At 43.9% G+C, this 26,854-nt stretch overlaps 1 protein-coding gene across 20 annotated transcripts in view; it reads left to right on the top strand.

Moving 5' to 3' along the window:
- Positions 1 to 26,854, top strand: part of CLASP1 (cytoplasmic linker associated protein 1) — a 250,998-nt gene that overhangs the window by 184,650 nt on the left and 39,494 nt on the right. For 12 of the 20 annotated variants that reach the window (XM_075933080.1, XM_075933082.1, XM_075933079.1 and 9 more), the window contains 7 exons: positions 3,214 to 3,317; positions 5,902 to 5,925; positions 6,935 to 7,179; positions 12,018 to 12,081; positions 15,852 to 16,015; positions 16,704 to 16,782; positions 18,215 to 18,358. In XM_075933080.1, the coding sequence (XP_075789195.1) occupies positions 3,214 to 3,317; positions 5,902 to 5,925; positions 6,935 to 7,179; positions 12,018 to 12,081; positions 15,852 to 16,015; positions 16,704 to 16,782; positions 18,215 to 18,358 (824 nt within the window). Of the gene's footprint in view, positions 1 to 25; positions 32 to 3,213; positions 3,318 to 5,901; positions 5,926 to 6,934; positions 7,180 to 12,017; positions 12,082 to 15,851; positions 16,016 to 16,703; positions 16,783 to 18,214; positions 18,359 to 26,854 lie in introns of all 20 variants that reach the window. The other 8 variants (XM_075933085.1, XM_075933084.1, XM_075933089.1 and 5 more) reach the window with 3 other exon arrangements.

Raw genomic sequence — 26,854 nt, 5'->3', positions numbered from 1 at the left:
AAGATTGGTGGTATCAGGGTTTCAGGACCTAGTGTGTTTTGCGTTCCATTATTCAGTGACCTTTAGATCTGTGTATCAGAGATTCCAGCAGTACTTTTTGAGCGAGATCTACACCCGCATGCCGCATTGTACTTATTCTGATTTGTTTAAAAACAGCTCCCTTTTGTTTGTTTACAGTGGGTAATTTAAACAGGCTTACAACTGAATTATTTTGTCATTTTATTCATTAAAAACAGAAACTGTCTTCCCTTTTCTAATGCAACACTAAATTAACTTGCAAACCAGTGACATTCAAAGTGCAATGTAACGACGCCAGGAGACTGAATTCTGCTCTCAGTAACACCTGAGCAATTCTGTTGCAATCTGTTAGACTTGCACAGATCTAACTGAGAACACAATTGGCCTCAACAACTTCTGCCTTTTTGTATTATACCAGTTATCCATCTGTGTTTATGAAAACACTCATCTCTTCTGTACTCTTTCTTAACATAAATCTATGTAGCAACGCATTTAGTGTGTATCGTACATAATGCAGTGTCCTATCCTCTGCATTCCTTTTAACAGAGTTACAGATCTTTCCATTCTGGGATGATATTGCAATCAAGTATTTATACCAGTTGATCAACTGAGTTCATTAAAAAAGGGGATAGTAATAACGCATACTATTTTTATTTCCTTGGAAAATGTCATGATTTGATTACTTTTTCGCAGTAGTTTTTAAGACTTTTTTCCCCCTTTGTAATATGTTTTGTAGAAAATGTGCTTGTTGTAAATTTAAAATGTTTGATCTGGTAAAGCATCTATAAAGGATAGTAGGTAACTCCTAATACCATCTACCCACTTCTAACCATAAATATCAAAACAATAAAGTTTTCAGCTTATCACTTGATAAAATATGTTTTAATTAAAAAAAAAAACCCTTCTATTTTCCCATTGCTGGCGTAATCCTGCAACTCCTTAATCAGGCAAAAGTTGGATTTAATTCAAGTTGGAGATTTGCCTGAGTAATGACTACTAGTTTAAGCCCTTAACAGATTAATTCAAATTATCCACGATTCATTCTTTCTTTTGGGGCAGTTACATAGAACTAAACAGAGGTGTAAAAAAGAAAACTCTATAATTGATTGCAGAGATTTCTGTACTATAGATTTTAAAATGTAAATGTTAAGGTGCGTTAAACCAGCATAATTTTCTTATTTAACTATTTCTTTATTAAGTATTTTCACTCAAATAAACTACTATACATGGAAGGAGGCAGGTCCTTATACTACATGCAAAAATCTTGTTTCTTTTTTGTCAAAGCTCTTTAATGGACAGAATAATTTTCTTTAGTTAAATATTAAATAAAAAAAACTGCTAAAATACTTTATTTGATCCTTTACTCCAGCCTTTTGCCCATTAGTCTTGTATTGTGTATGGCTCAAACGCCACTTCAGTACATCATAGATGGGTATATGCATGTACAGCTTGACCATTATGCTAATGGGAGGTTTTCCACTGACGTCAGTGGTCGCATTAGCAGTATTATTCTCCACTAAGACAACATAAATGTATGTCCACTGGAGATTAGCCCGGCCATGAGCAGGAACAATGTGCCCCGCCATTGCTGAGTCCACGCACACCCATGAAAAAAAATACAGATCATGACTCTGGGAACCAGCATGACCCAAGGAGCTGCCCACAGGTAGGATGTGGTCCCCACTGAGCAGGAACTGGTGCGAGTTAATGGTTCGGCGCCTCCTCCCGTCCCACAGCAACTGCGCCATTAATTTGCACCAGCCCATGCTCAGGTGGAGCCACCCCCTAACTGGTTTGTGTGCCATTTACGATTGCCAGGTCCCTTTACAACTGCACTTTCCGATCAAAAGCCAGGCACCTGGCAACTGTAAATGACTCAGAAGCTATAAAACAGAGTCTCCAGGTAAAGCTGGATGAGTGGCAACCCTAATTAAACCCTTTATTTACTTGCAAACAAAAGAAATCACATGTCGATTTGTGAAACTGTATTGAGGCCAAACTTCAGCCCTGTGCAAATTTAAGCCAATTCCTCTAAGAGCCATTTAACAACAAAGACGAGATTAGGACCACTTCAGAGCTGATCCCCTAATAAATGTTTCTCCCTTATTATATTTTGGATGTATTTCTTCTTCTCCTCACCTGAGAAGGGATTAAAAAAACCCCTAATTATTAGTAAAGTCTTGAAATTTAATAGGTATGGGTATGTCTACTCTAGCCCCCTAGTTCGAACTAGGGAGGCTAATGTAGGCATTCAAAGTTGCAAATGAAGCCCAGGATTTAAATATCCCGGGCTTTATTTGCATCTTCCCGTCCGGGCGCCGTTTTTAAACCCCCGTAGTCTGAACTAACTGGCCGCGGCCACACGTGGCAGTCAAACGTTAACTCGAACTAAGTCCTTCATTCGAGTTAACTGTTACACCTTGTGGAATAACAGTTAACTCGAATGAAGGACTTAGTTCGAGTTAACGTTTGACTGCCACGTGTAGCCGCGGCCAGTTAGTTCAGACTACGGGGGTTTAAAAATGGCGCCTGGATGGGAAGATGCAAATAAAGTTCAGGATACTTAAATCCCGGGCTTCATTTGCAACTTCAAATGCCTACATTAACTTCCCTAGTTCGAACTAGGGGGCTAGTGTAGATATACCCTAAGAGCCCACAGTTTTGATTTCAGTCAAATGACTCTTGTGAGTAGGGGCTGCTTGAATGAGAGAGTTGCGAGATCAGCACATACTAGAATGAGAGAGTAATGGAACTGAAAACCTGATTCTGCCTCAGAGAAGTCAAGGAGAGTTTTACAGTTGCTTTTGACAAGAGCAGGATCGGGCCCCATATGTGAGAGACTCGTGAAACCAAAATAAAATGAGAGAGTTAATTTAAAAAGAGAAAGCGAGAGAGAGACAGGAAAATAAAAGGAAAAATAGATTCCTTTCCAACACATCTCACATCAGTAAAATAACGCTATAAAATCAAACATTGTGTTTCTGGTAGCCCAAATACTGTAGTTTGTAGTATTTTTGTTTTACATACGATAGCGGCAATATGCATCAGAGAGATGGATAAAATACCATTTCATGAAATGGTACTGTGGGTTTCCGAAGCCTTTTCGTTGAGCAATTCCTGGCCAGACATCTTATTAGGATTCAGAATGAATGTGAATTCACTTAACAATCTCTTTCAATGTTGTCTTTTGTGCAGACCGGTTTGGACTTGGACAGCCAGGCAGGATGCCTGCTTCTGTGAATGCCATGCGAGTCCTGAGTACAAGCACAGATCTGGAGGCTGCTGTGGCAGATGCACTGGTAAGAGGAAAAACACAAAATGCTACCGACACCAGAAAGTGGCTTAAAGTTGCCTGTACGTATGTTCTCCTCTTTGTTAATAGCTGTTGTTTTAAATGTGCCAATGTCTGTCGCTGGGGCAATGTTTGATCATTGTGTTTTGCTTTTGGATGTATTGGCACCGAGGCTACCTTTCATTATAGCTGCTAGTTAATCCTTAGCACTTATTATCCAGCAAGCAGATAGTGTCCCCGATGATGAATTGGTTAAATCAGCCCTTTGTTTGATTTTTGAGGAGGGTAAGGAAGGTATCTGCAAGGGGCTGAACACTAGAGGGAATTGAGGATGCTCAGCATCTGGAATGACTGCGGTCCTAAGCCCCTCACAGTGTATTGCATGTAGATATTTTGAGCAGAACCGTAAAAAACCCAGGTCCTGTCTGTTTGGTGTAAACATTAGATCCCATGGCAGTTTTTTGGGGAAGTGTTGTGATTTGCCCCAATGTCTCTACCTGGGATTTCTAGCACCTGGTTGATGACTATGAATAGCTAATAGCTTGGCTTATCTCTACTTTGGTATTAGAAATGTGTTTATTTACTGCACCTGTAGGTGCAAGGGCAGTATGTTTTGTAATTTAGATCCCAGTCTCCCTTGATTTCCCTTGTCCCTGGTGAGTTATTTCCCTTTGCAAGCATTAGCTAAATTTCCTGGTACTCTTGAATCTTCTTGCAGTGAAAGTTCTCCTGGGGCACGATCCAGCAAATTTCTACTGTTCACCCAGAAAGCACATATTAGTGTATTGTTACAGTCACCCGATTTTCCTCCATGTGTTTTTCTGATTCTTTTCAAAGGAAGACAACATGAGAGGTGCAATTGCCCTGCAAGGTAACCTGGTTATATGGTATCCTGTGTGTTACTCAGGTTACTTCCAGAGATCTGGGACCAAGAAAGGATTTCTTGAAGTATCCGATGTGGAGTTTTCAAACTTTTCCCTGCAGTGAGGCACATCCCCATAGAGTGTGTCGCATGGACATCTCTCTCCCCATTTGAGATTATGCAGACCGCCTCATCTCTGATTCACCAATGCTCAGGCTATTTTTCTTCCCATTTGTGATCATATAACAACTACGGTTCAGCACCGACTGTCCGCAACTTCTCCACCAATTTTGAGAACTGCCAATCCGATTCAAGAACCCTCCTTCCAGAAATCTTTTTATGAAAGTTTGAATTCAATAGACTGTAGAAACAGGGTGTTAGAATGTTTGCTGTGCCATGGCCTTCAGTGGCGAAATAATTGTGTTTGTGAAGCAAGTTAAATACTTAGTGGACTAAATTTTCATTTTGGTCTCTGAGGTTGAATGGCACATACAGTCACGCTGGCTTGTCCTTACTCCACAATGTACAGTATTCCCTGTACTTGGTACAGGGAAGTACAGGGTAAGGAATACTACATATATTGTGGTAGCATCATCAAAGGCAGTCCTGGACAGTTTTAAGGGCAATTCCTGTGTATCCTTTTTTCTGTTACTGCTTCTTAGGTTTCAAAAGCATTACTATATAATGTTCTCTTTCTAGAAGCTGTGGCTTTAAAATCTAGTCTGATCGGTATTTGAACTCCTATAGCATCAGGGAATCCAACTTCATCCCTGTAGTCTTCTTCCTCTCCATTCTGCTCCCAGACATTCCTTTCACAGCAGTCACTTTTCAAAGCCAGTTCTGGCTTCCTTGTGAGGGAGCAGTGCAATGCCAGCTTCTATCCAACTCCCTTGTACACAGAAGAAGTATTCTTTTCGTTGTGGTAGGGAATGAGAGGAAGTTCTCCAAAGATGGCTTTATCCCAACAACCAAGTTTGAACAAAACACTGCAGGTCAAGTGCTGACCTCCAGTGCATGCATGTAGCTGCCATTGAATCCCATGCTGCTTGAGCAGAAACTGGCTCAGGGAAGTAGGCAGTCTGTCCAACTGGTTATACGTCCAACCTATGTACAGTACAACTCTGATTATCTGAAAAACTCAAACAAGATGGGAAATGTTTGGATAAGTGGAGTTTCAGATGCAAGGGGAGCTGGCCGGCTAAAGAAGCTGAATTTCAAGAGACACTGATGGTCTTTGTACAGTTCCAGGGACAGAAAAAAGGTGGTAGTTTATTGGAGTTTGTGGATAAGTTGAACTATACTGTTTACAGTTGTTTCTTGGCATTAGAATCTCTATTCAAGGCTCTGTAACCTGTTGCCTTTTTTAAAGGACACATGAGAGTTTTGAAAATTGGTATTTACTTTGAGCAGTTTTCCTGACAGATAAAACACAGAGACTGTGTGTAGCTCTATGGCTGAGAGAAGCCATTAGAAAAGGTATAATCACAATCCCATATACTTTATGCAAGTAAATTCTGTAATGGGAACTTTGCATGAGGAGAACAGCATAAGAGTAGGAAAGTAAAGGCAGAGATTATATATCCATTTTTCTTTTCTTTTGCTTAAACAGTGTTTTTAATTTGCTAAGATGCATTTGCTGTACATTTTTGTTGCAAGAACAATCCCTACATGCGCTTCTGACATAATTTTCTATGCTTTTTCCCATCCTTCAATATTTTCCTGCCTACAGCTGTTAGGAGACTCCAGGAGCAAGGTACTAGTGCTTTCTTGACTTTTTATTTCTACTTTCCTCTTTTTGTTTCTTGTTGCAACCTCTCCTCCCCCTCCTGCTACCAGTGTTGCTGCAGTCAAGATGATCCATTAGGGCCCAACCCTGTAGTCCTAATGAAAGCAAAAATCGTATTGACTTTGCAAATACAGTAACTCTGCAGGATTGGCTCCTTAAAGGAGTTCTGTAGCTATTATCTAAGAATGTAGGTGACCTTTTCTGTTTTGTTTTATAGACGATCATATCCTGTTAAGGTTTGTTCATGTATTTATTCCGTATGGTTACATTTGGCATATTGTCATCATTATGCTGATATTCTTTGCTAAGTTTTAAGTCTAGAATTTTCTGAGGTGTGTGGGAAAATTAAGCACCTGAGAGCCATTGAAATGAATGGGATTTGGGTGTCTGCATCCCCTAGGTGTGCTTGAAAACTCTAGCCCAAATTAATATATGGGGTCAAAAGTGTGGTGTCTTACAAAGTTGACAAACCTGGAGTAACTTCACTGACCGCAGTGGAATTACTGTAGATTCACATCAGCATATGACAGAGCAGAAATGGTCCATTAGCTCTTTCCTCCTTTTTCTCTCTCCTTATTATTCCATCAGAATGTTTATTCACAGAATCACCTTCCTGTTTAACGAATTTGCTTGAACTCAGATCTGTATTGTCAATTAATCTGTAACCATGAAAATGACCATTATTTTCAAGAAAAGCAACATATTATTTCATCAGCCTTTAGCTAATATTTCATTTATTGCGTTTTGTTGGAGCATCACTCACTTGTGAATTCCCTTCAGAATCAATGGGACTCTTTTTGCTAGAGTGGATAAGGTAAACAGGCTGGTGCTCTGTGACATTTGACCATCGTTGTGCCGCTGTAACAGTAGCCTCAGGCCACCTTCGCTGGCAGAGTAGGCACAACGTTTTTTCCTCTGCTTTGATGGGACTGTAAATAATTTATTAAGTGTGTGTGTGTTTTTTCCCCCCCTTCAGAAAAAGCCAGTGAGAAGAAGATATGAGCCGTATGGGATGTATTCTGATGATGACGCCAACAGCGACGCGTCGAGTGCTTGCTCCGAGCGCTCGTATGGTTCTAGAAATGGAGGCATTCCGCACTATCTACGACAGACTGAAGATGTGGCTGAGGTCCTAAACCACTGTGCCAGTTCCAACTGGTCTGAGAGAAAAGAAGGGCTCATAGGCCTTCAGAATTTATTGAAGAGCCAGAGGACTCTGAGGTGATCTGCCTCGCTGTGTAATGGTGGCCATTGGCGTTGTGTTGTTATGGTGCAGTCTGAGTTTGCTGTTTTACTTCTGTACTGTGCTGACACTCATTGCCTTTCATAGGCCTAGGGTATGCCCCTGGGAGCCAGCCTCCCAGACTTGGGGGACAGACTCGTGCTCCGCTCAAGCCAGTACATGAAAGAGAGCAACGTGGACACTGCAGAGGTGTCTCAAATTCGCAGCCAAAGTCCAATCCCGCCTCACCCTCTCGGCCCCAGCTTGGTTGGCTGTTCCAAGCTGTCACACCTCCACAGCATCTATACAGCAATTTTCCTCATGCTGGCTTGAGCAAAGCTTCTTAGAGAGTCTACCCAGGCTGGGAGACCATGCTCCTAGCTGCAGTCCAGTCATTCCCTTTGCGGCCTTGCCTGCATTAGTGTTTTTCAAGAAAGCTTCTACTATTGCCACTCCCTTGCTGGTAGCAATGTATAGAAAGGATACAAGCTCATTTTCCTTCTCTCAGCTTGTCCCCATCGACTTGGGCACTCCCTCCCCTTGGCTGTGTAATGGGGAGAGATTTCCTGCCAATAGTAATGGTCATACAACCAGAGCATGTTACAATTTTCACGTGATTGGTATTTCAGGAAGTTTAATGGTATCCCCGGAGGTACACATTTGATCACAAATAGTTAATCCCGGTTGAACAGCTTTTTAGTGAAGTAAATTGTTCATACCAAAAATGGAGTCAAATAGTGCTATGAATATTCAATATTTTAGATAAAATTATTCACGAATGCTTACAGTTGTGATAGTGAAAATTTGTTAGAGCCTCATCTAGTCAATGTAGCTTAGAATGGGGTAGAAGAATGTTTTAAAAATATGAAGAGAGTTTTGGACTGACTGAGATTTCATTTAAGATGAAAGTGTGTGTAAGCAAGTTGTTTGAACGTGGCTTTATAATGGACTTGCTGACTTGAAGAAAACATTAATGAATTTTTTTTTTTTAAATCTGCTCTTTAGAATATTATAATCCATCATTTTATAGAGCCTTTCGTAATGGCAGTTGTCTGGGTGATAATTACACAACGGTAGCTAGGTAACAGGCTAAGTGTTCCATTTTAGGTTCTTTTTAGGTTGCTTATCATTGTTTTTGTTAGCAGTCTGCGCAAAAATGTGTTTAAGATCGGTGATATGTTCTAATGGATAATAGAGAGGGCAGAAAAAATACTCTCTTACCATTTGGAAAAGACTTTCCAACCATTTATTTGAACACCTGTAGCACCTCAGTAGGAATTTCTGGAAAGTTTACATACGGAGACATAGCCTCTTGCTTTTCATAGCCTGATAAAAACCTTTTTAACGTGGTCATTTTGTAAGAGTTTTAGAATGTACTTGCCCCAAATATACTGGGTTTTTTTGGGTATATCATAACACAATTGTTCTCAGCTGTTGCAGACTATAGTACCTCTCTCAGGAGTCTGAGTTTTGTCTTGAGTGATCCAGGTCTCACCTCCCTTAAAAATTACTTGCTTAGAAAATCCGATGTAAAAATACAAGTGTCACAGCACATTAGTACTGACATTGCTGACTTTCTCTCTAAGCCTATAACTTAGCTTTGTGGGGCACCCTGTGATGTGAGGCCCCAGGTATTTGCTCGGCTTACCACCTGCTAATGGTGGCCCTGCACAGGAGACCTCCACCTCCCCCCCAAAAAAAACCCCATTCCCATGACCCCCCCGAGGATCGCAATCACCAAGTTGAGAAACACTGAACAAGGTGAGTTGAGTACCCCTGGAAGAACTCTGCCTATGTCTGGGGGAAGAGGCACACATTCCCTAGGCTGAGAAACCACAGACAGTGTGTTTTTAATAAGCATCTGGTGGCAATCCATTGTCACCACTTCCATGAGTGAGAAGGTTGGCTACAATTGATTTGGATATCTGTGTGTGGGGAAAGTAATCTGTGAGGGGGTATATGATGTCCGTGAGAGTCCAAAGGAAGGAGGCTTTGGGAATACCAGGTGATGGGGATTCCCTGGTTGTGTAGCTCTTGCAGAAAATTATTGTTCTTGGATCTGGTGACTTCCATTATATCAAACTGTACTGCTTCCACTATTCCTGTAAGCTAGCAGTACTTTCTTGGCTCTGACCCTAGATGAGATTATAAACCAGTACTAGGACCAGCACCATCTTAGGTTTAAATCTGTGCATTGCATTTTTTAAATGTTACATTACAGGAAGTCCCCGGGTTACGTACAAGATAGGGACTGTAGGTTTGTTCTTAAGTTGAATTTGTATGTAAGTCGGAACTGGTACATATTGTAGGGGAAACTCTAGCCAAACATTTCTCCAGAGCTCAGTTTTATTCTCCCACACCTCACTTCCCTCAGTCCTTTATTCTCAAGCTGAGGTGTCTGCTAAGAAAAGCCGCTCTGTGTCTCCCTGGTCTGTTGGGGGGGGGGAGGCGGGCGCTAGCGTCGCGTCTCCCTGGTCTGCTGGGGGGAAGCAGCTAGTGCAGGGTTGCCTCACCCCATTTGTAAGTAGGGATCCGATGTAAGTCAGATCCATGTAACCCAGGGACTGCCTGTATTTCTAATAGGGATGTGAACATGTACATGGACCCTCATGGTCACACGCAGCCCTCTCCCCCCCATCCCCTCTGCTGCCCCTGTATCACAGGGAGCAGGGAGGAGAAGGAAGGAGGCGGGAGCTGGTGTACGGTTAAAAGCTGTTTTTCTGCACAGGTTCTCCTCACAGGCGGGGTCCCATGGTTCTCTGCACAGGCTGACTCCCACAGAGCTTCCTCCCACAGAAGTAGGAGGGGGAGGTAAGAGTCAGTGCTCATGGGGAGCTGGCTTTAAAGCCGGTTCCCCATGCCTGCTGGATCCTGCGGCGCCTCCTCCCCCCCCCCTCCCCATGCTGCTGCCTTCTACAGAGGCAGCAGTGTGGGGAGGGAAAGAGCGCAGGTGGGAGCCAGTTTAAAAACTGGCTCCCTGAGATCACCAGCTCCTGCGGAGCCACCTGTCCTCTGTGCTGAGGGTGGGGTGGAGGAAGGTAAGTGGGAGCTGGTGCTTGCAGGGAGCCCCTCCCCCTGTGTGTAAACGTGTAACTGCCAAAAATTTCAGCGGTTACACATTTACAAGAATAAATGTGTTTTAACATCCCTGATTTCCAGCCTGCTGATGTTTATATTTGCTCTTATATTTCGACTGGAGGATTTACCTGCCGTTACTTGGGTCTTTAACTCAGGTCATTTTATTTTCAATTAAATCATTTGCTCTGGGCTGGGGCTGGGAATGAGAGGTTCAGTGTGCAAGCGTCTTGGGGCCACGGGAGCATTGGCCAATGTGGCTGGCCCCAGGTCCACCTCACCTGCTTGGATGGCCCTGGCAGCTGCAGAAGTCACAGAGGTGCCAGGAGGCCACAGAGTCCGTGACTTCTGAGAAGGACTTGCAGCTTTAGAGCCGTGTTCCCTTCAGTGAGCAATGTGTGTGTGGAATGGTGGTCAGGTCGAAGGTGGTATCAGAGGTTAGTTAGATGTACCCACCTTGACTGTTTCTTTGACGTTTTCTAAAGCCCTTCTAGTCACGGTGAGTTTATAAAAGACCTGCTGCGTGTAGCCGGGGCCAGCAAGTCCCTGGAGAAAACACTGTTGAGCTGTTTATTTTAGTTTGGCACCCATTTCGTTACCTCAGGTCAGTGTGCCGTGAAAATAGGGAAGTTCAGAATAGCTGCCTTTCTGTATTTCTTGTCTGGAGATAAATTTCATTAGGGAAATAAAAAGGAGTTCATTCAGAGGGAGCTGCGATCCCCATCAGGTCAGGGGAGAATTGTAGAGCAGTCCCTTGGGATTCTTTTCTTGTTTCTCTGGAAACAGTGCCGTCTCCACACTGAATTAAGCTGGCAGCTTGCTTTGGCAGTGTTACAAGGACTGCTTTCTGCATCCAACTCTTCCTCTTCTGGAGACTGACATCTTTGTCTTATGCTCTTTTAAAATCTATATCAACTTCTTATGCTTAGAATAAAGTTATTTGGGTGAAGATACTTCCTATTATTTGTAGATAAGCTATCTTAAAAAAAAAACCCTCCCAGTAGCTATTGGCTACTGGTGCATCCTTGCCTGCTCTTTGAAGTTTGTTTTGGTTTTATCAACCTTGATTAGAGGTCAATGGATGAAACTCTTTTTGAGGAGAAAGGAAGCCTATAATCCAGACCTGAACTAGAGTGCTGTGAAGATTAACTCCGCATTCACCCGTTCCCTCTGGTTTGCGAGGACAATAGAGCATTGTCAAAACAAAAACAAAACAAAACCCAGTGTTCAGCTGATTCTAAGGTCCTTCCTTTATTTTCACTTGGTCTTTAATCAGGCAAACTTTTCATTGGCACTGCTGGCGGTTTTGCCTGAGTAAGGAAAACAAGGACTCCGGGTTTGGACGATATTCAACGTTTGAGATGGAGTTTTAGCACTAAAGATGTTATGCAACTGGCTCTATCAAAGCAGGGACACAGGGAGAATTCTGCCCATAAATAACTCCATCTGTTTTTTTGTTGTCTCCATTCATTGTTTACTTATGTCAATTGTTACTGGCTTTTAGCAGCCATTTCATGGTGCTCCCATTAACAACACAGTTGATACAATTGAAGACAGCACTGCCAACACACAAGAGTGAAGTGTAGACACACACAAGCAATGTAGTCACTGCAACAGCTATACACTGACGTAAGTTAGGTTGACTAGCCCTAATTTAAAAGACCAGACCTCCATCTTTTTTCAACGGTCAATGACAGTTCTACTCTGCTCTGTTGTGAATAAAAGGGTTAGCTTTAATATAATGTTTTGTTGTGTGTTTTAGCCGAGTTGAGTTAAAACGGCTGTGTGAGATCTTTACGCGCATGTTTGCTGACCCTCACAGCAAGGTAATGCATTTTTGGTTTATTCTTTTACATTATAGTGTGAATAGTTATATTGTCATAAGCTGGGTAATTGTAATTTGTACCTGTGACCTCTACCGGATGGAATCACAACTGATTATATGTATGTTACAGACCCTCCCAAGAGGGTTCTGTTCTTCTGGGACTCAATATTGCAAGTGGCTGGAGTTGGATACTTAGCTTCTTTCAAGGCACTTACCATCTTCCAGAATCCAGATCTTAAAAGAGAAGGATCGGGATTTTCTTTGCGTTCCTATGGTAAGTGGCCATGAAATGCAGCACAGTGACATCTGTGAAGCCCTAAAGGCCATGGCTTTGTTACTATATGAATGGTCATTTATATGGAAACTCTGCAGGGTGCCACACATATATACACACACATACCCCTCTCTCAGACTCTGTGGCATTCTGGCCATGTAAGCAGGGGCAGAAAGTGTGGAATCGGGGTGTGTGTATCATAGAAGATTAGGGTTGGAAGAGACCTCAGGAGAGCATCTAATTCAGCCCCCTGCCCAAAGCAGGACCAACCCTCACTAAATCATCCCAGCCAGGACTTGAAAACCTCTGTGGATGGAGATTCTACTCCCTCCCTAATGGTGGTGGAATCTCCGCCCTTCTAAGGAAATAGTTTTTCCTACTATTCAACCTAGACCTCCCCCACTCCAACTTGAGACTATTGCTTTTTTTCCCTGTCATCACAGAGAATAGCCTGGTACTATCCTCTTTCAATTACCTGAAGGGGGGTTCGAATGTCTGTCAAATCCCCCCTCCAGTTTTTTTTCTAAAAAATTGAATCCTGTTTGGGACAGGTCTCTCCCCGAAGGATCTGGGTTACATTGTGGCCAGAAGGTTAGACATTAAGGGTATGTCTACACTGCATAGTTATTTTGGACTAAGCTATTCCGGAATAGGTATTCTAAAATAGCTTATTTCGAAATAGCACGTCTACACTGCAGGGAAGCCCCAAATTAGTCCAAGGCAGACTTCCCTAATGTAGACATGCTATCTCAATTTAGAGCCCCAGGGGGTACCGAGGAGGAATAACTTAGAATGACCCTGGTGAGGGCCTATTACAAAATAGCTGCATGCCTTATTTTGAAATAGCTGATTCAGAATAGGCTTTATTCCTCGTATAATGAGGTTTACAGAAGTCGGAATAAGCCGCTCGTTATTTCAAAATAACGGAATTGCTGTGTAGACGCTTGCATAGTTATTTCGGAGTAACTTTGCTGTGTAGACATACCCTTATATACCTGATGAGAACATCCACAGTTAGGGTATGTCTACACTAGCCCTTCACGAGGAGTAACGGTAGTTTGAATTAGCGGTCCTAATTCGAACTACCTACTCCATGCCGCGTATAGTCGCGGGCACGGAGTTCGGACTAAAGGGGATTTAAAAATGGCGGCGCCCGGGAAGATGCAAATGAAGCCCGGAATATTTAAATCCCAGGCTTCATTTGCAACTTTGAATGCCAACATTAGCCTCCCTAGTTTGAACTAGGGGGCTAGTGTAGACATACCCTTACTTTAGAATGGATTAAAAGAAATAGGTTAATTAAACCCTAGTGCTTGCGGGAATGTACAGGCAGTCCCCGGGTTACGTACAAGATAGGGACTATAGGTTTGTTCTTAAGTTGAATTTGTATGTAAGTCGGAACTGGCTCCAGATTCAGCCGGTGCTGCTGAAACTGACCAGGGGCTGACTACAGGAAGCTGGAGGCAGAATTGCTCTGCCCCCAGCTTCCTGGAATCAGCCACTGATCAGTTTCAACAGCGGCTGAATCTCGAGCCTGGGACAGAACAGCTGGGCTGCCAGGTAGGTCCCTGCAGGACCAACCCGGCAGCACCCCAGCTGCTCTATCCCAGGGTCCACAACAAAAGCCTGGTCTGCTGGGGGGGGGGGTGCACTAGCTGCGCCCTCCCCCCCCCCCAGCAGACCAGGGACACGGGGAGCAAAGCCGCAGCGGTGGCGGGGTGCCGCGCCTCTGAGGCTTTGCTCTGGCAAAGCCTCAGAGGCGCAGGACACTGCTGCGGCTTTGCTCCGGGTGTCCCTGGTCTGCTGGAGACGGTCCCCAGTAGACCAGAGGCACGGGGAGCAAAGCGGCGGCGGGGTGCCACGCCTCTGAGGCTTTGCTCTGGCAAAGCCTCAGAGGCGCGGGACCCCGCCGCCGCTGCGGCTTTGCTCCTGGTGCCCCTGGTCTGCTGGAGACGGTCCCCAGCAGACCAGGGACACCCGGAGCAAAGCCGGGGAGGCGCGGGACCCCGCCGCAGCTGCGGCTTTGCTCCGGGTGTCCCTGGTCTGCTGGAGACGGTCCCCAGTAGACCAGAGGCACCGGGAGCAAAGCGGCGGCGGGGTGCCACGCCTCTGAGGCTTTGCTCTGGCAAAGCCTCAGAGGCGCGGGACCCCGCCGCCGCTGCGGCTTTGCTCCTGGTGCCCCTGGTCTGCTGGAGACGGTCCCCAGCAGACCAGGGACACCCGGAGCAAAGCCGGGGAGGCGCGGGACCCCGCCGCCGCTGCGGCTTTGCTCCCGGTGCCTCTGGTCTGCTGGGGGCCGTCTCCAGCAGACCAGGGACACCGGGAGCAGCTTTTCTCACCCCGGAGATCGAGGTGGCGGGACCGCTGCGCTCTGGGCGGTCCCGCTGCCTGCGAGCTCCGGGGCGAGAAAGCCCCGTTCGTAAGTGCGGATCCAACATAAGTCGGATCCGTGTAACTCGGGGACTGCCTGTAGTAAACCAGCAGTAACTGTTGGGAGTGGGGCACAAACTCCCTGTGTGGAGAGATTATTCCATGTATGCCTACTGCAGATCTTCCTTCGAAGCATCAGTTGTGGCCAGCATTAAGGACAGGATACTAGACTATGTAGGCCACTGGTCTGGTCTGATCTGATCTGCCAACTTCCATGTAAAGGAGCTCAACATTTTTACTCTTAAATTTCTGTTTGATGTAGCATTACGAGGGTCAGGCATGACTATTTATGTTTTTACAGACCATTGTACGCTAGGCCAAATTCTGCTGTTACATTGGTGTAAATGTTGAGTACCTTCATGGACTTTGTAGACTTCATTGTAATTTGACTTCATTACGTCATGACACACATTTAATATTACTCCAGATTTACATCAGTGCGATTGAGCTCAGAATTTGGTCCACAGCTGCTAATTAGGGGTTAATCTATGCTGAATACATTTAATATTTGGGTGGGCTTGTGCCACAGGCATTGCAATGAATTGATGGAAAAGAAACTAACAGGAAAAATGTTAATTTCATAAATTTGCACACACCCACCCCTAATTTTGCTAACCTTAATCATTTAGGAATACCTGTTGGCTTTAGAGTCCCTACTCGCATGTATAAGGAGAGTGGATTTGGCCCAAGATATATGATATTTAAAAACTATGAATAGAAAAAAATTGCACCAGAGCAGTCAGCATTAATTCACTATGTGTACTAACGAGTGGTTTGTTTTGTTGCATGGCCTGCTTTGCGGTGGAACTCACATCAGAGAGTAAGTGTATTCTTTCCCTTTTCTTTTCCTAATCTGTTTAGTGTGACATTTTAATACAGCAAGTCCTGGTTGTTTGATGTCAATGATTTCTACTGCCACCATGTTCATTGTGAACAGCCATTCATAAAGCTGTTTGTAATAAAATCATTAAAAAAACAGATCCTTTGTAGACTATCTCATGATCATTTCTGGTTAAAAACAAAATTTTCCCTTTTTTTTTTTTTTTGTAATTTGCACTTATTTGTAGGTTTTCAGTATGTTTTTGGAAACCCTGGTAGATTTCATCATCATCCATAAGGACGACTTGCAAGATTGGCTCTTTGTTCTTCTGACACAGTTGCTTAAGAAAATGGGAGCAGACTTGCTAGGATCTGTGCAGGCAAAAGTTCAGAAAGCTCTGGATGTAACAAGGTATGACATGCAAAAGTTCTAGTGTTTTAATCCGTCCATCTTTTAGGCTAGCTCTGTTTATGGAAGGATGTTTCAGAAACATTGCATCACCATGCTTGTTTCAAGAGACAGATCCAATTCAGCCTGTGTCAGTCTGAGCTATCCTCAGCATGAAGTTAGTTTGGATGTGCACCAGTGTTACAAAGCAGAGTACAGTCCCCAATATCAGATTAAAATCATTGGCTAAATTTTCTTCTGAACCACATTAATTTTATATTGTTTAACTCCATTGATTTCAGTGGCATTATTTCTGATTTACGTTAATGCAAATGACAACAGAATCATTTCTCATATAGAAACCATTTTTTTCCATGTTTATACAGCCCCTAGCACAAGGAAGACCATGACAAGAGCTCCTAGGTGCTACGGCAATAAAATATTGGAAGTAAATACATTTACCTTTTTGTTAGCACTGTAGATTATTAAAAGTAGAAGAACATTGAAATCTAATGGCTTTGTTTCTTTCTGGTCATGTTTTAATGTTTGACTGCAGTTTTAATTTCTCTCAATTTGGATGATGAATGATGCATTAAAATACTAAGTGCTGAGCATCTTAAACTTGTCCATGAACACCCAGCAAGTCAATTTAAATGTATTAAAATATGTTTGTTCTAATAACAGTAATGGAATTCCTTTTCTCTCTGAACAGGGATTCTTTTCCATTTGATCAACAGTTTAACATTTTGATGAGATTTATTGTAGATCAGACCCAAACACCAAACCTCAAGGTAAGCAATGAAAACCTTTATATTGCAACATAAACATTGTCCATTTAGTTCTCAGGATGCATTTTAAAGCACTTAATCATATGTGAGTACCTAATATTCACAGGAAAAATGCCTATGTGCAGAAAAGCCAGATTCTAAAAGGTATTTAGGCACCTAAAGAAGTGGATGTCTAATTCTCACTGAAATCTAAGCATTTTTTAAAATCTCACTAGGAAATCAATGGTACTTCCACTTTCTAAAAGCAGAGGTCATTTTGGAAAATGGGATCTATTCTTGTTAGTCACTTAAGTGCTTTAAAAATGTATACTGGGATACTCTTAGTCTTTTAAGGTCCCAAAACTGAAGGAAGATGGTAGTTTCTAGGAGTGTTCATAAGAATGCAGGTTTCTTCTCTTTCTTGGCAGATTGATCTTGTTAATTCCAGCCATAATATAAATGGGTTTCTTTGGGACAAAGGTAACTATGGTCTGAAGGAGAGAAATATTAAACTGAGATGTGTTTTGTTACTTGAGTTACTACATTCCACCCAAGGAATATATTTGGGCTATATAGTGTGTGTAGCATATTCTGTGCAAGATGCTACTTCAAGGGTGAATGAACTTCAAAAACTCCAGAAATCATGTATTATGTTTTCCAGATGTATGCAGTGGTGCGTAAGGTGTCTTATGATTATGAGAGAGGGAGAATGCCATTGCCATAAGTAGGAAGTCAGGGCCACTGAAAACCTGACCTTGTGCATTTAAAAAAAATTAATTCAGGAGTCCAAAGTTTTTGCCCAGATGGACAATGCATGAGATTGCTGGGCTGTAAACTCTCAAGCAGTCAGAATAGGTGAAAGGTTCCTTTTTGCGTCTGAAATATGACACACAGATATGTTTTCTGGAATAGATGAAGAGATAATTTTTACTTTTTACCAGCTCATACCCTTATGTAAAAATCCTATCGATTTTGTGAGAAAAGTACCATTGACTTGTTTTGTTAGTCTTTAAGGTGCTGCTGGACTATTTGTTGTTTTTTAAGTTTTTTCCAGTTACATACTCACTCGGCTACCCCTCTGAAGCTTTTCCTATTGGTGTCTTGCACGACCCTATAGAATTTAATTGTATTCTATTTACAGAAGTCCATAGTAAATTCTATAGGTTTTTAGTTTTTTTTCTGTAAAACCCTCTAGTTTAGTCCCTATTAATTTCTACAGGAGTTTTCCCTAAATCTGTGTATCTCTTTCTAACAGAATTTCAGAAGGGTACAGTGATTCCATTAATCAGAAACATGCAGGATGCTGGTCTAGCCCTGTCCAGATTGCATTTTTTTTTCCATTTGGCTCATTATAGAGCGGAGATAAACTTGCAAGTTTTATGTTTGGCACAGGATAGTTATGAGAGAGCATCAGCTCACCAACCAACGATGACAAATGTCCTTTTACATTTCTTAGGTAAAAGTTGCAATCCTGAAGTACATTGAGTCCCTGGCAAGACAGATGGACCCAACGGACTTTGTTAACTCCAGTGAGACCAGACTTGCTGTATCTAGAATCATAACTTGGACAACAGAACCAAAGAGCTCAGATGTAAGAAAGGTAGGTTAGAATTAAGTTATTGCAAGTGAAACTGTTACCCTGCCTAAAGACAATTAAACTAGGTCTGAAGACAATTAAAAATTGCATGGTTAGGTGACTTATAGGGTTTTTTGTTTGCTTTTGCTTCCCTTTCATTTATTTCTTAATATCAGTGAAAATATTTTCAGAGTGTTATATTAGCTTTGTGTCTATAATGTAACCTTTGAGATTAAAACAAAAAAGCTTTGACCGTTCGGGTTTATTCAATACATAAGTTTAAAGAAATAAAACAAAGTATTTCTTCATTTAATACACAGCCAATCTGTGGAACTTATTGCCGTCAGACAGTGTAAAGACCAAAAATGAACAGGTTTCAAAAAAAGAATTAGATAATTTCATGGAAGATAGGTCCATCAGTGGCTATTATCCAAGCTGGTCAGGGATGTCTCCCCATGTTCTGGGTAGGCCTATCCCTTCATCTTTTGGAAGCTGGGGCTGGACTGCAAGGGATTGATCACTCAAATTACACTGTTCTTTTCATTGCCTCTGAAGGTTCTGGTACTCTGTACTGTCAGAGACAGGATATTAGGCTAGATAGACCATTGCTCTAACTCAGTATGATCATTCTAAAGTGTTCTGAAATATCTTTGTCTGTATTTTACTCCCGTTGATTGCCAGGCATGTAAATGATTGAATTATTCACTATTACAATGCAAAGAGAAAATAGACTGACTGAGTGTATATTTTGGTAAGCAGTTGGTGACGCATGGGAAGTAATTTTTTGTCATTACAGATCAAGTGTTCTGTACATGATGTGCTCCAAATGAAATCCGATATAATCTCGGAAATATAATATTTAAAAATATCACTAAGGTGCTGAGTACCTTCGACTCCTATTAAAGTTGGTTGGTTTGTCTTAGCTAGAAAAAGCTGTCAAGTTTAGATCATGTCTAGTTAACAGGAGCTAAGTCGATGCTTTTCCATGATAACAGACCTCCTAACATTGAGCCTAACGGTGTCACCCTGAATCTGCACTAGGAAAAAGGTCAAGTTTAGGTTGGGTTTAGCTAACAAACCCAATGGAAGTTTGAGGGTGTTTAGCAATTCATCACAATGGACCCTTAATGTAAGATGTAGGTTCCTAGAAAAAGGTGCAGATGAACAAAAGATACCAGAAATGTAATCTATGTATTAAAATAAGTACTGTTAATTATATAATTATGCCTGAGCCATTTTGCTAGTGCTCAGCTAGGGAGAATGGTTTAATTTAAATTACTAATCAGATTAGCATTTTAAGTTTCTCATGTTAGTTTATTAGACTTCATTTTAAATAAAGTAAAATACTAATTTAGGTCCAACACAAAAGGTTTCAATGCTTTCTTTAGGTTTCAAAGGTTTCAAAAATTAGTTGGGGACTACAGATGTGAGAAGCAAAAACACTCCTCCAAACCCCCCCAATCTTCACTGATGTGGCCCCCAACTGAGACACCTCATTCCTCTGGTGCTCCAGGGGGAGGAAGAGGGACAGGGATGACTTCTGGGGTGCCAGGGTTAGTGGATTTTGTTGACATCCTTAGGCTCTGGGGTGGGAAATGAGGGGTTCAGTGTGCAGAACAGGGCTGCCAGCAAGTGGGATAAGGATGGGGGTGCAGAATCTGGGTGGGGGGTGGAGTGCAGGAGGGGGTGAGGTCTGGGTGGGAGGTAGGGTGCAGAAGTAGGCTTTGAGTAGGGTGTCTGGCCAGGAGGGAGGGTACAGGAGCAAGGAAGAGTATAGGAGTGCTGGGGGCTTGCGGTCTTGGTGGTGGGAGGGTGGGTAAGAAAGAAGGATTGGGGTGTGGTCATCTGGGCATGAGGGGGGTGCTTACCTGACTTTGCGCTCCTGTTGCTCCCAAGCATGGCCGGCCCATGGGAGCAGCGGGGAAAGCCTCCAAACAGTGTGTCACTGCGCTGCTATTCCCCCATCTCCAGCTTTCACTCGGAAGGTGGGAGGAGAGTGGGGAGGGGGGAGGTGAAGAAAACCCCGACTTTCCCACTACGCTGGGAAACAGCAGCACACAGAGCTGCTTGCTCTGCATCTCACCACGAGCTGGGTCTGGTGGGGAAGGTCAGGGCTTTCTTCACCTCCCCCACACCCTCCGAGCAGGAAGCCGGGACCTGGTGCTCCAGCCTCGCGGCTGCGCTACAACTGTGAGGCTGGAGCGGCAGCGCGGGCTCCCCGCTGCGTTGGGGGGAGCTGAGCTCAAGCCGTAGACCACCTGTAAAGGTGGACCGCACTTTGAGAACCGCTGTTTTAGATGCATCCCCTTAGAGCAGCGTTTCCCAAAGTGTGGTCTGCGGCCTAGTACCGGTCCTTAGAAAAAAAAAATACCCGTCCTCAGAAAAATTTTGGTGCATGATTCTTGGAAGAGAGCCCGTCGCCGTGGCATCTCTGCTGGGCATGCTTCCAAGCAGCGGGGCTAGATCTGGCGAGTGCTAGGACCCAGGGAGAAGGCCGGGTGCCATGCGCACTGATGCAGAACGCCCGGTGCTGGACGCAGCTGGGGGAGCTGGCATCGGCCGATAATGCGGCTGGGATTGGGGCTGGGGGAGAGGAGGAGAGCGGAACAACCCTCCTGACAGGTAGGGCCGGCGACGCGGCCGGAGGTTTCACCCACAAACACAGGCGCAACCGGGGGAGAGGACACGGGGCTACTCACCCGAACTCCAGGGCCCATACGAGCCGAGTCTCCCAGCAGGCCAGAGAAGGACCTTCTAATCTTACTGGTCCCAAATGGGGATGAAGTAGAAACCTCGGGGTTGGGGTCAGGAAACCGGCTAGGGCAGTGGACCGGGCCCGCTCCTGTTGGCGCTGGGGGCTTTGGGAGGACCAGACACCATTTATTTGCATATTCATCATTTGCTTAATGAATATGCAAATATGTTACCAGTCCTCCAAAAGCTTGTGGACCAGTAAACCCATTCACAGTATAAAAAAGATTGGGAACCACTGCCTTAGAGCTTATTCATAGAAGTGCCAGTTAACACTTTGCTTCAGCAGAACAGTCTGTGCTTTGAATAGCAGCTCATTCGTAGGCCTCCTTCGATCCCGAAGGATCATGGGTTTTTGCGCCCCTGCTGGACTGATTTCGAGCAGCGTCTTCTGTGGCTGTGCAGTCCAATCCAGGAATGGCAGTCCTTTCCGCACTGTGAGCAGCAGTAGGCAGATGTCGCTCTGGTATCACGGGCACGGATCTTCTTGAGGGCTCTCTTATCTTCTGCTTCCTTCACAAAGGTAGTTTCATACATAGCAAGAGCTTCCTTCATTCCCTGTTTCCAGGCATACTTGTCCAAGGCAAGCGAATGCCAGGTGTTCGCACTGGTAGAGAGAGCGCTGAGGTCACACTTGCACGTGTCCTTATAGCAATTTAGGTCGCCCTTTCGGCCTCTTTCCAGACGCCAGTTCACCAAAGAGAAGGTCCTTCAGTATTCGGCCATCCAACATACGTGAGACGTGGCCAAGCCAGTCCATACGCCTCTGTTTGAGAAGGGTGAACATTGAATAGCAGCTATGACCAGTTTAAACCTCAGACGAGATCCAAATCAGTCAGGAATGTGCATATCCATTTTACATCAGAAAGAATTGAATGAAACTGCATGCTTGTTCTCTGGGCTTCCCCTGGACGCCAAACATTTCAGTCTGGTTACCTTACTGCATGGTGACAGGAGGAAGAGGGGAAGTTCTGGAGTGAATTCTGTAGTACATCAGTAAAGCTTGTAGCTCTCTATTGAACTACTAGAAGTATGATGTGAAAGGCAAAATCTCTGGGGCTTGCACATGGAAAAAAATGTTTCCACCATTAGATGTCACCATTGCTGCATGCAAAATTGAATGAAGAGCCTCTATGCTGCAGCTGAAAAGTGGCTACATAGGACAATCGGATTCCAGTATTAAGATGCACAGCCAGTGTATGTTGGGAAGAAGTTCATAGCTTCATCTGCCAGAGAGATCAATATCAACCGCTGGTGAATTCTAACTAAACAATAATAATTGTCACTCTGGCTGTGTCCAGACTCCATGCCTCCGTCGACGGAGGCATGTAGATTAGCCAGCTCGGAAGAGGGAAATGAAGCCGCGATTAAAATAATCGCGGCTTCATTTAAATTTAAATGGCTGCCCCGATCTGCCGATCAGCTGTTTGTCGGCAGATCGGGAGAGTCTGGACGCGATGCCCCGACAAAGAAGCCTTTCTTCATCGACACAGGTAAGCCTCGTGAAACCAGGTTTACCTGTGTCGATGAAGAAAGGCTTCTTTGTCGGGGCATCGCGTCCAGACTCTCCCGATCTGCCGACAAACAGCTGATCGGCAGATCGGGGCAGCCATTTAAATTTAAATGAAGCCGCGATTATTTTAATCGCGGCTTCATTTCCCTCTTCCGAGCTGGCTAATCTACATGCCTCCGTCGACGGAGGCATGGAGTCTGGACACAGCCTCTGCCTTGGAGACTGATCTGAGATGACTGAATCTGTTTTATTAAAGCCTACACTGAGTGGCTAATACCCTTGGCAGAAAAACTTTATTGTAGGTTACCCAGTTAAAGCAAAATATTAATTTTGGTTAGTAAACATGAGTAGAGTGAGCATATAATCCTTACCTTCCTTTGGCAGAGAGCTGCTGACTTTATAGATAGAGCGATAACACATTGACATCAGGAGAGACACCATGCAAATGGATGTGACACTAGTAAGCAGCAGCAAAAGTTTTATGCAGAAACACCAGCCCTTGTCTCTAGCAAGGTTGCAGTCAATGAAAGTGTTAAATTCGTTATTCACTAATGAGCTGAACGATCACCGGCCAGTTCAAACAGGCAAAACTTGCTCAGAAGAACCCAGATTACACACGTGTTATGTAGAAATCATGGAACAAAGAACCCATTCCCAAAATTTTGCCTTGAAAAGATTTGTTTTTATTCCAGTGGAGCTTGAAGCAAAAGATTAGTCCATTGGTGAATTTAGTGTATGCAACGGGGATCAGCTTGCCAGCCCTTAGGACTGAGGTTCTCTAATATAAGAACTAGGGGTCACCCAATGAAATTAATAGGTAGCAGGTTGAAAACAAACAAAGTTTGTTCTTCACACAGCGCATGGTTGGCCTGTGGAACTTCCTTGCCAGAGGAGGTTTTGAAGACCAGGACTTTAACGGGGTTGAAGAAAGAACTAGATAAATTCATGGGATAGGTCTATCAATGGCTATTAGCTAGGATGGGTCGGAATGGTGTCCCTAGCCTCTGTCAGGCTGGAAACCGGTGACAGGAGAGGGATCACTTGATGATTCTCTGTCCTGTTCACTGCCTCTGGGGCACCTGGCATTGGCCACTGTCAGGAAACAGGACACTGGCTAGACGGCTCTTTGGTCTGACCCAGTATGGCCATTCTTATGTACTGCAGAACAGATCTCAGAAATGCAGACTTCCCCCTTCCCCAGCCAGGCGTGGTTGGGGCCGTCAGGAGAGTGACAAGGAGTGTTAAGCCTCCAAGTAAGTAAGTGCCTGCGCTTCAGAGACTGTAATTAGTATAAACCGTTGTGGTCATTTGTCCAGCAGGAAATAGATTGATGCCACCGGCTCAGTTGACACAGCCTATGTACTGGGAACAGCTTTCGCTTCCTATGGACAAACCATGCATCCCAGGGGTGCAGTGTGTGTACAGTAGGGGATTGCACTGGTGCAACTACATCATGGTAGCTACATTGGCACTAAGCTCCCAGTGTAGACAGGGTCTCAGACTGCAAGTGCTGCAGGGCAGGGGATGTCTCCTGACTATTGCATAGCGCCTGAGACAGCGAGGCCCTGACTGGAGTAATAGAAATAATTCATCTTGATACTAATTGAAGAAGCTTTCATGTCACGGTTCCTAGACCTTTAATCATTTTTGCTGCTCTTCTCTGGTCTTTCTTCAATTTCTCCACATCTTTCCTGAAAGGTGGCGCCCAAAACTGTATACAGTACTCCAGCTGAGACCTAATCAACGCAGAGTAGAGCGGAAGAATTAATGACTTCTCGTGTTTTGCTCACGTTCCTACTAATGTGTCCCAGAATGATGCTTGCTTTTTTTTGCAACAGTGTTGCCCTATTGACTCATGTTGAGCTTGTGAGCCACTGATATCTCCACATTCTGCCCGTGCTACTTCTTTTTAGGCTGTTATTTCCCATTTTGTGTGTTCCGTTCATGAGGCTGTCCTAAGGGGAGCGCTGTGCACTTGTCCTCATTGAATTTCATCCTGTTTATCTCAGACCATTTAGTCAGTTTGTCCAGATCATTTTAAATTATAATGTGATCGTCCAAAGCTTTTGCAACCCTTCCCTGCCTGGTTCCATCTGTGTACTTACTCCCTATATGCCATTATCTAAATCGTTTATGAAGCTATTGAACAAAACTGGACCCAGGATTGGTCCCTGCAGGACCCCATTTGATGTGCCTTTCCAGCTTGACTGTGAACTACCCTCTGAGATCTCTTATCCAGTCAGTTGTGCACCCACCTTATAATTTATTAATGAGAATGTCATGCAAGACAGTATCATAAGCAATGTTCCCTATAAGCTGGGCGCTTGTGCTGCTGCTCAGGAGAGATTCATATGCTGCCCAGTGGATTAGCAGAGCGCCAACAGCTAGGTTTTGTGTTTCTGCTGGTGGTGCACATTCCTTGGTGCACATAAAAAAATTATTTTGCGCATGGAAAACATCCACACATGGATGGAAAGGATTAGAGGGAACACCGATCATAAGCCCTTCTAAAGTCAAGATGTACCACATCTACCATTTTCCTTCCTCCACGCACACCCACAATCCATAAGGCTGTTAGGATGGTTTGACATGATTTGTCTGGACAACATCTTCTACGTCTGAGGTTCTCAAACTTCATTGCAACATGACCTCCTTCTGATAACAAAAATAACTTGGACCCCATGGCGGGGACTGAAGTCTAAGCCCACCCAAGCCCCACTGTCCCGGGGGGGGGGGGGAGCCCAAACCCCACCACTGTGGATGGGGGTGGGGTGGAAGACAAAGCTGAAGCTCAAGAGCTTCAAGTCCAGGCAGGGGGCCTGCAACCCCACCTCTGCTGTCTAGGGTTGAAGCCCTTGAGCTTTAGCTTCAGCCCTGGGCTGTGGGGCTCCATCATCAGCCCTGGGTCCCAGTAAGTCTAAGCCAACCCTCGTGTGATTCCATTGATAGGGGATCGCAACCCTGACCCCCAGTTTGGGAGCCACTGTTCTAGGGGGTTGCAAATTGATTGATTGTTTGCTCCTTTTCCGGGTATTGAAGTTAAGATGATCAATCTGTAAGTCCCCCGGTAATCCGTATTCCCCATTTTATAGACTAGCACTTGTCTCTGCCCTCTTCCAGGCCTCTGCAATCCCTCCCGTTGGGCATGAGTTTTTGGAAATAGATGATCCCTAATAGTTGAGACATCTCCCCTCCCAGCTCCTTGAGTATTTTAGGATGCATTTAATCAGGCCCTGTTGACATGAAAACATCTAAGTTGTCTAAGTAGTTTTTAACTTGTTCTGTCCCTGTTTTAGTCTCAGATCCTACCTCATTTTCATTGGTGTTTGATATGTTAGCTATTCAATTGCAGCTAATCCTTTTTTTTTTTTGGTGAAAACTGAATCAAAAGAGGCAGTTAGCACCTTTTCCATTTCCACGTTTTCTGTTTCTGCCTCTCCCATCTCAATGAGTAATGGGCCTACCCTGTCCTTGATCTTCCTCATGCTTCTAATGTATTTGAAGAATGCTTTCTTGTTACCCTTTGTCTCATTTTGTGTCTTGGCCTTTCTAATTTTATCCCTACATGTCTGTGAGGCTGTTTTCCTATTCCTCCCTAGACCTAGTTTCCACTTTTTATAGGACCCTTTTTTGAGTTTCAGATCACTGTAGATCTTCTGGTTGAAGCCCTGGTGGTCTCCTATCATGTTTCCTATCTTTCCTATGGAATGCTATAGTTTGCTCATGTTCCCTTAATGTCTGCTAGAAAAACTGCCAGATCTCCTGAATGGTTTCTCCTTAGACTTGATTCCCACGGGATCTTACCTGCCCAACTCCCTGAGCTTGCTGAAATCAGCCTTTTAGAAAATGTATTATCTTTATTGTGCTGTTTTCCCTCCTACCTTTCATTAAAATCACGAACTTGGTCATTTTTGTGATCACTTTCACCAAAACTGCCTTCCACTTTCCAATTCTCAACCTGTCTCTCTCGATTTGTCAAAATTAAATCTAGAAGAGCCTCTTCCCCGGTGGCTTTCTCCACTTTCTGAAATAAAAATAGTCTTCAGCACATTCCAAGAATTTGTTGGATAATCAATGCCCTGCTGCATTATTTTCTCAACAGACTTCTGGATAGGTGAAGTCCCCCATCACCACCAAGTCCTGTGCTTTGGATGATTTTGTTAGATATTTAAAAAAAGCCTCCTCCACTTCATCCTAGTTAGGTGGTCTATAGTAAACCCCTACCATGACATCACTCTTGGCTTTTTTTAACCCCT

Source organism: Pelodiscus sinensis, chromosome 7, assembly GCF_049634645.1.
Source record: "Pelodiscus sinensis isolate JC-2024 chromosome 7, ASM4963464v1, whole genome shotgun sequence".
Lineage (NCBI taxonomy): Eukaryota > Metazoa > Chordata > Testudines > Trionychidae > Pelodiscus > Pelodiscus sinensis.
Note: the sequence above shows the minus strand (reverse complement) of the source record. Positions and strands in the feature narration are given on the sequence as shown.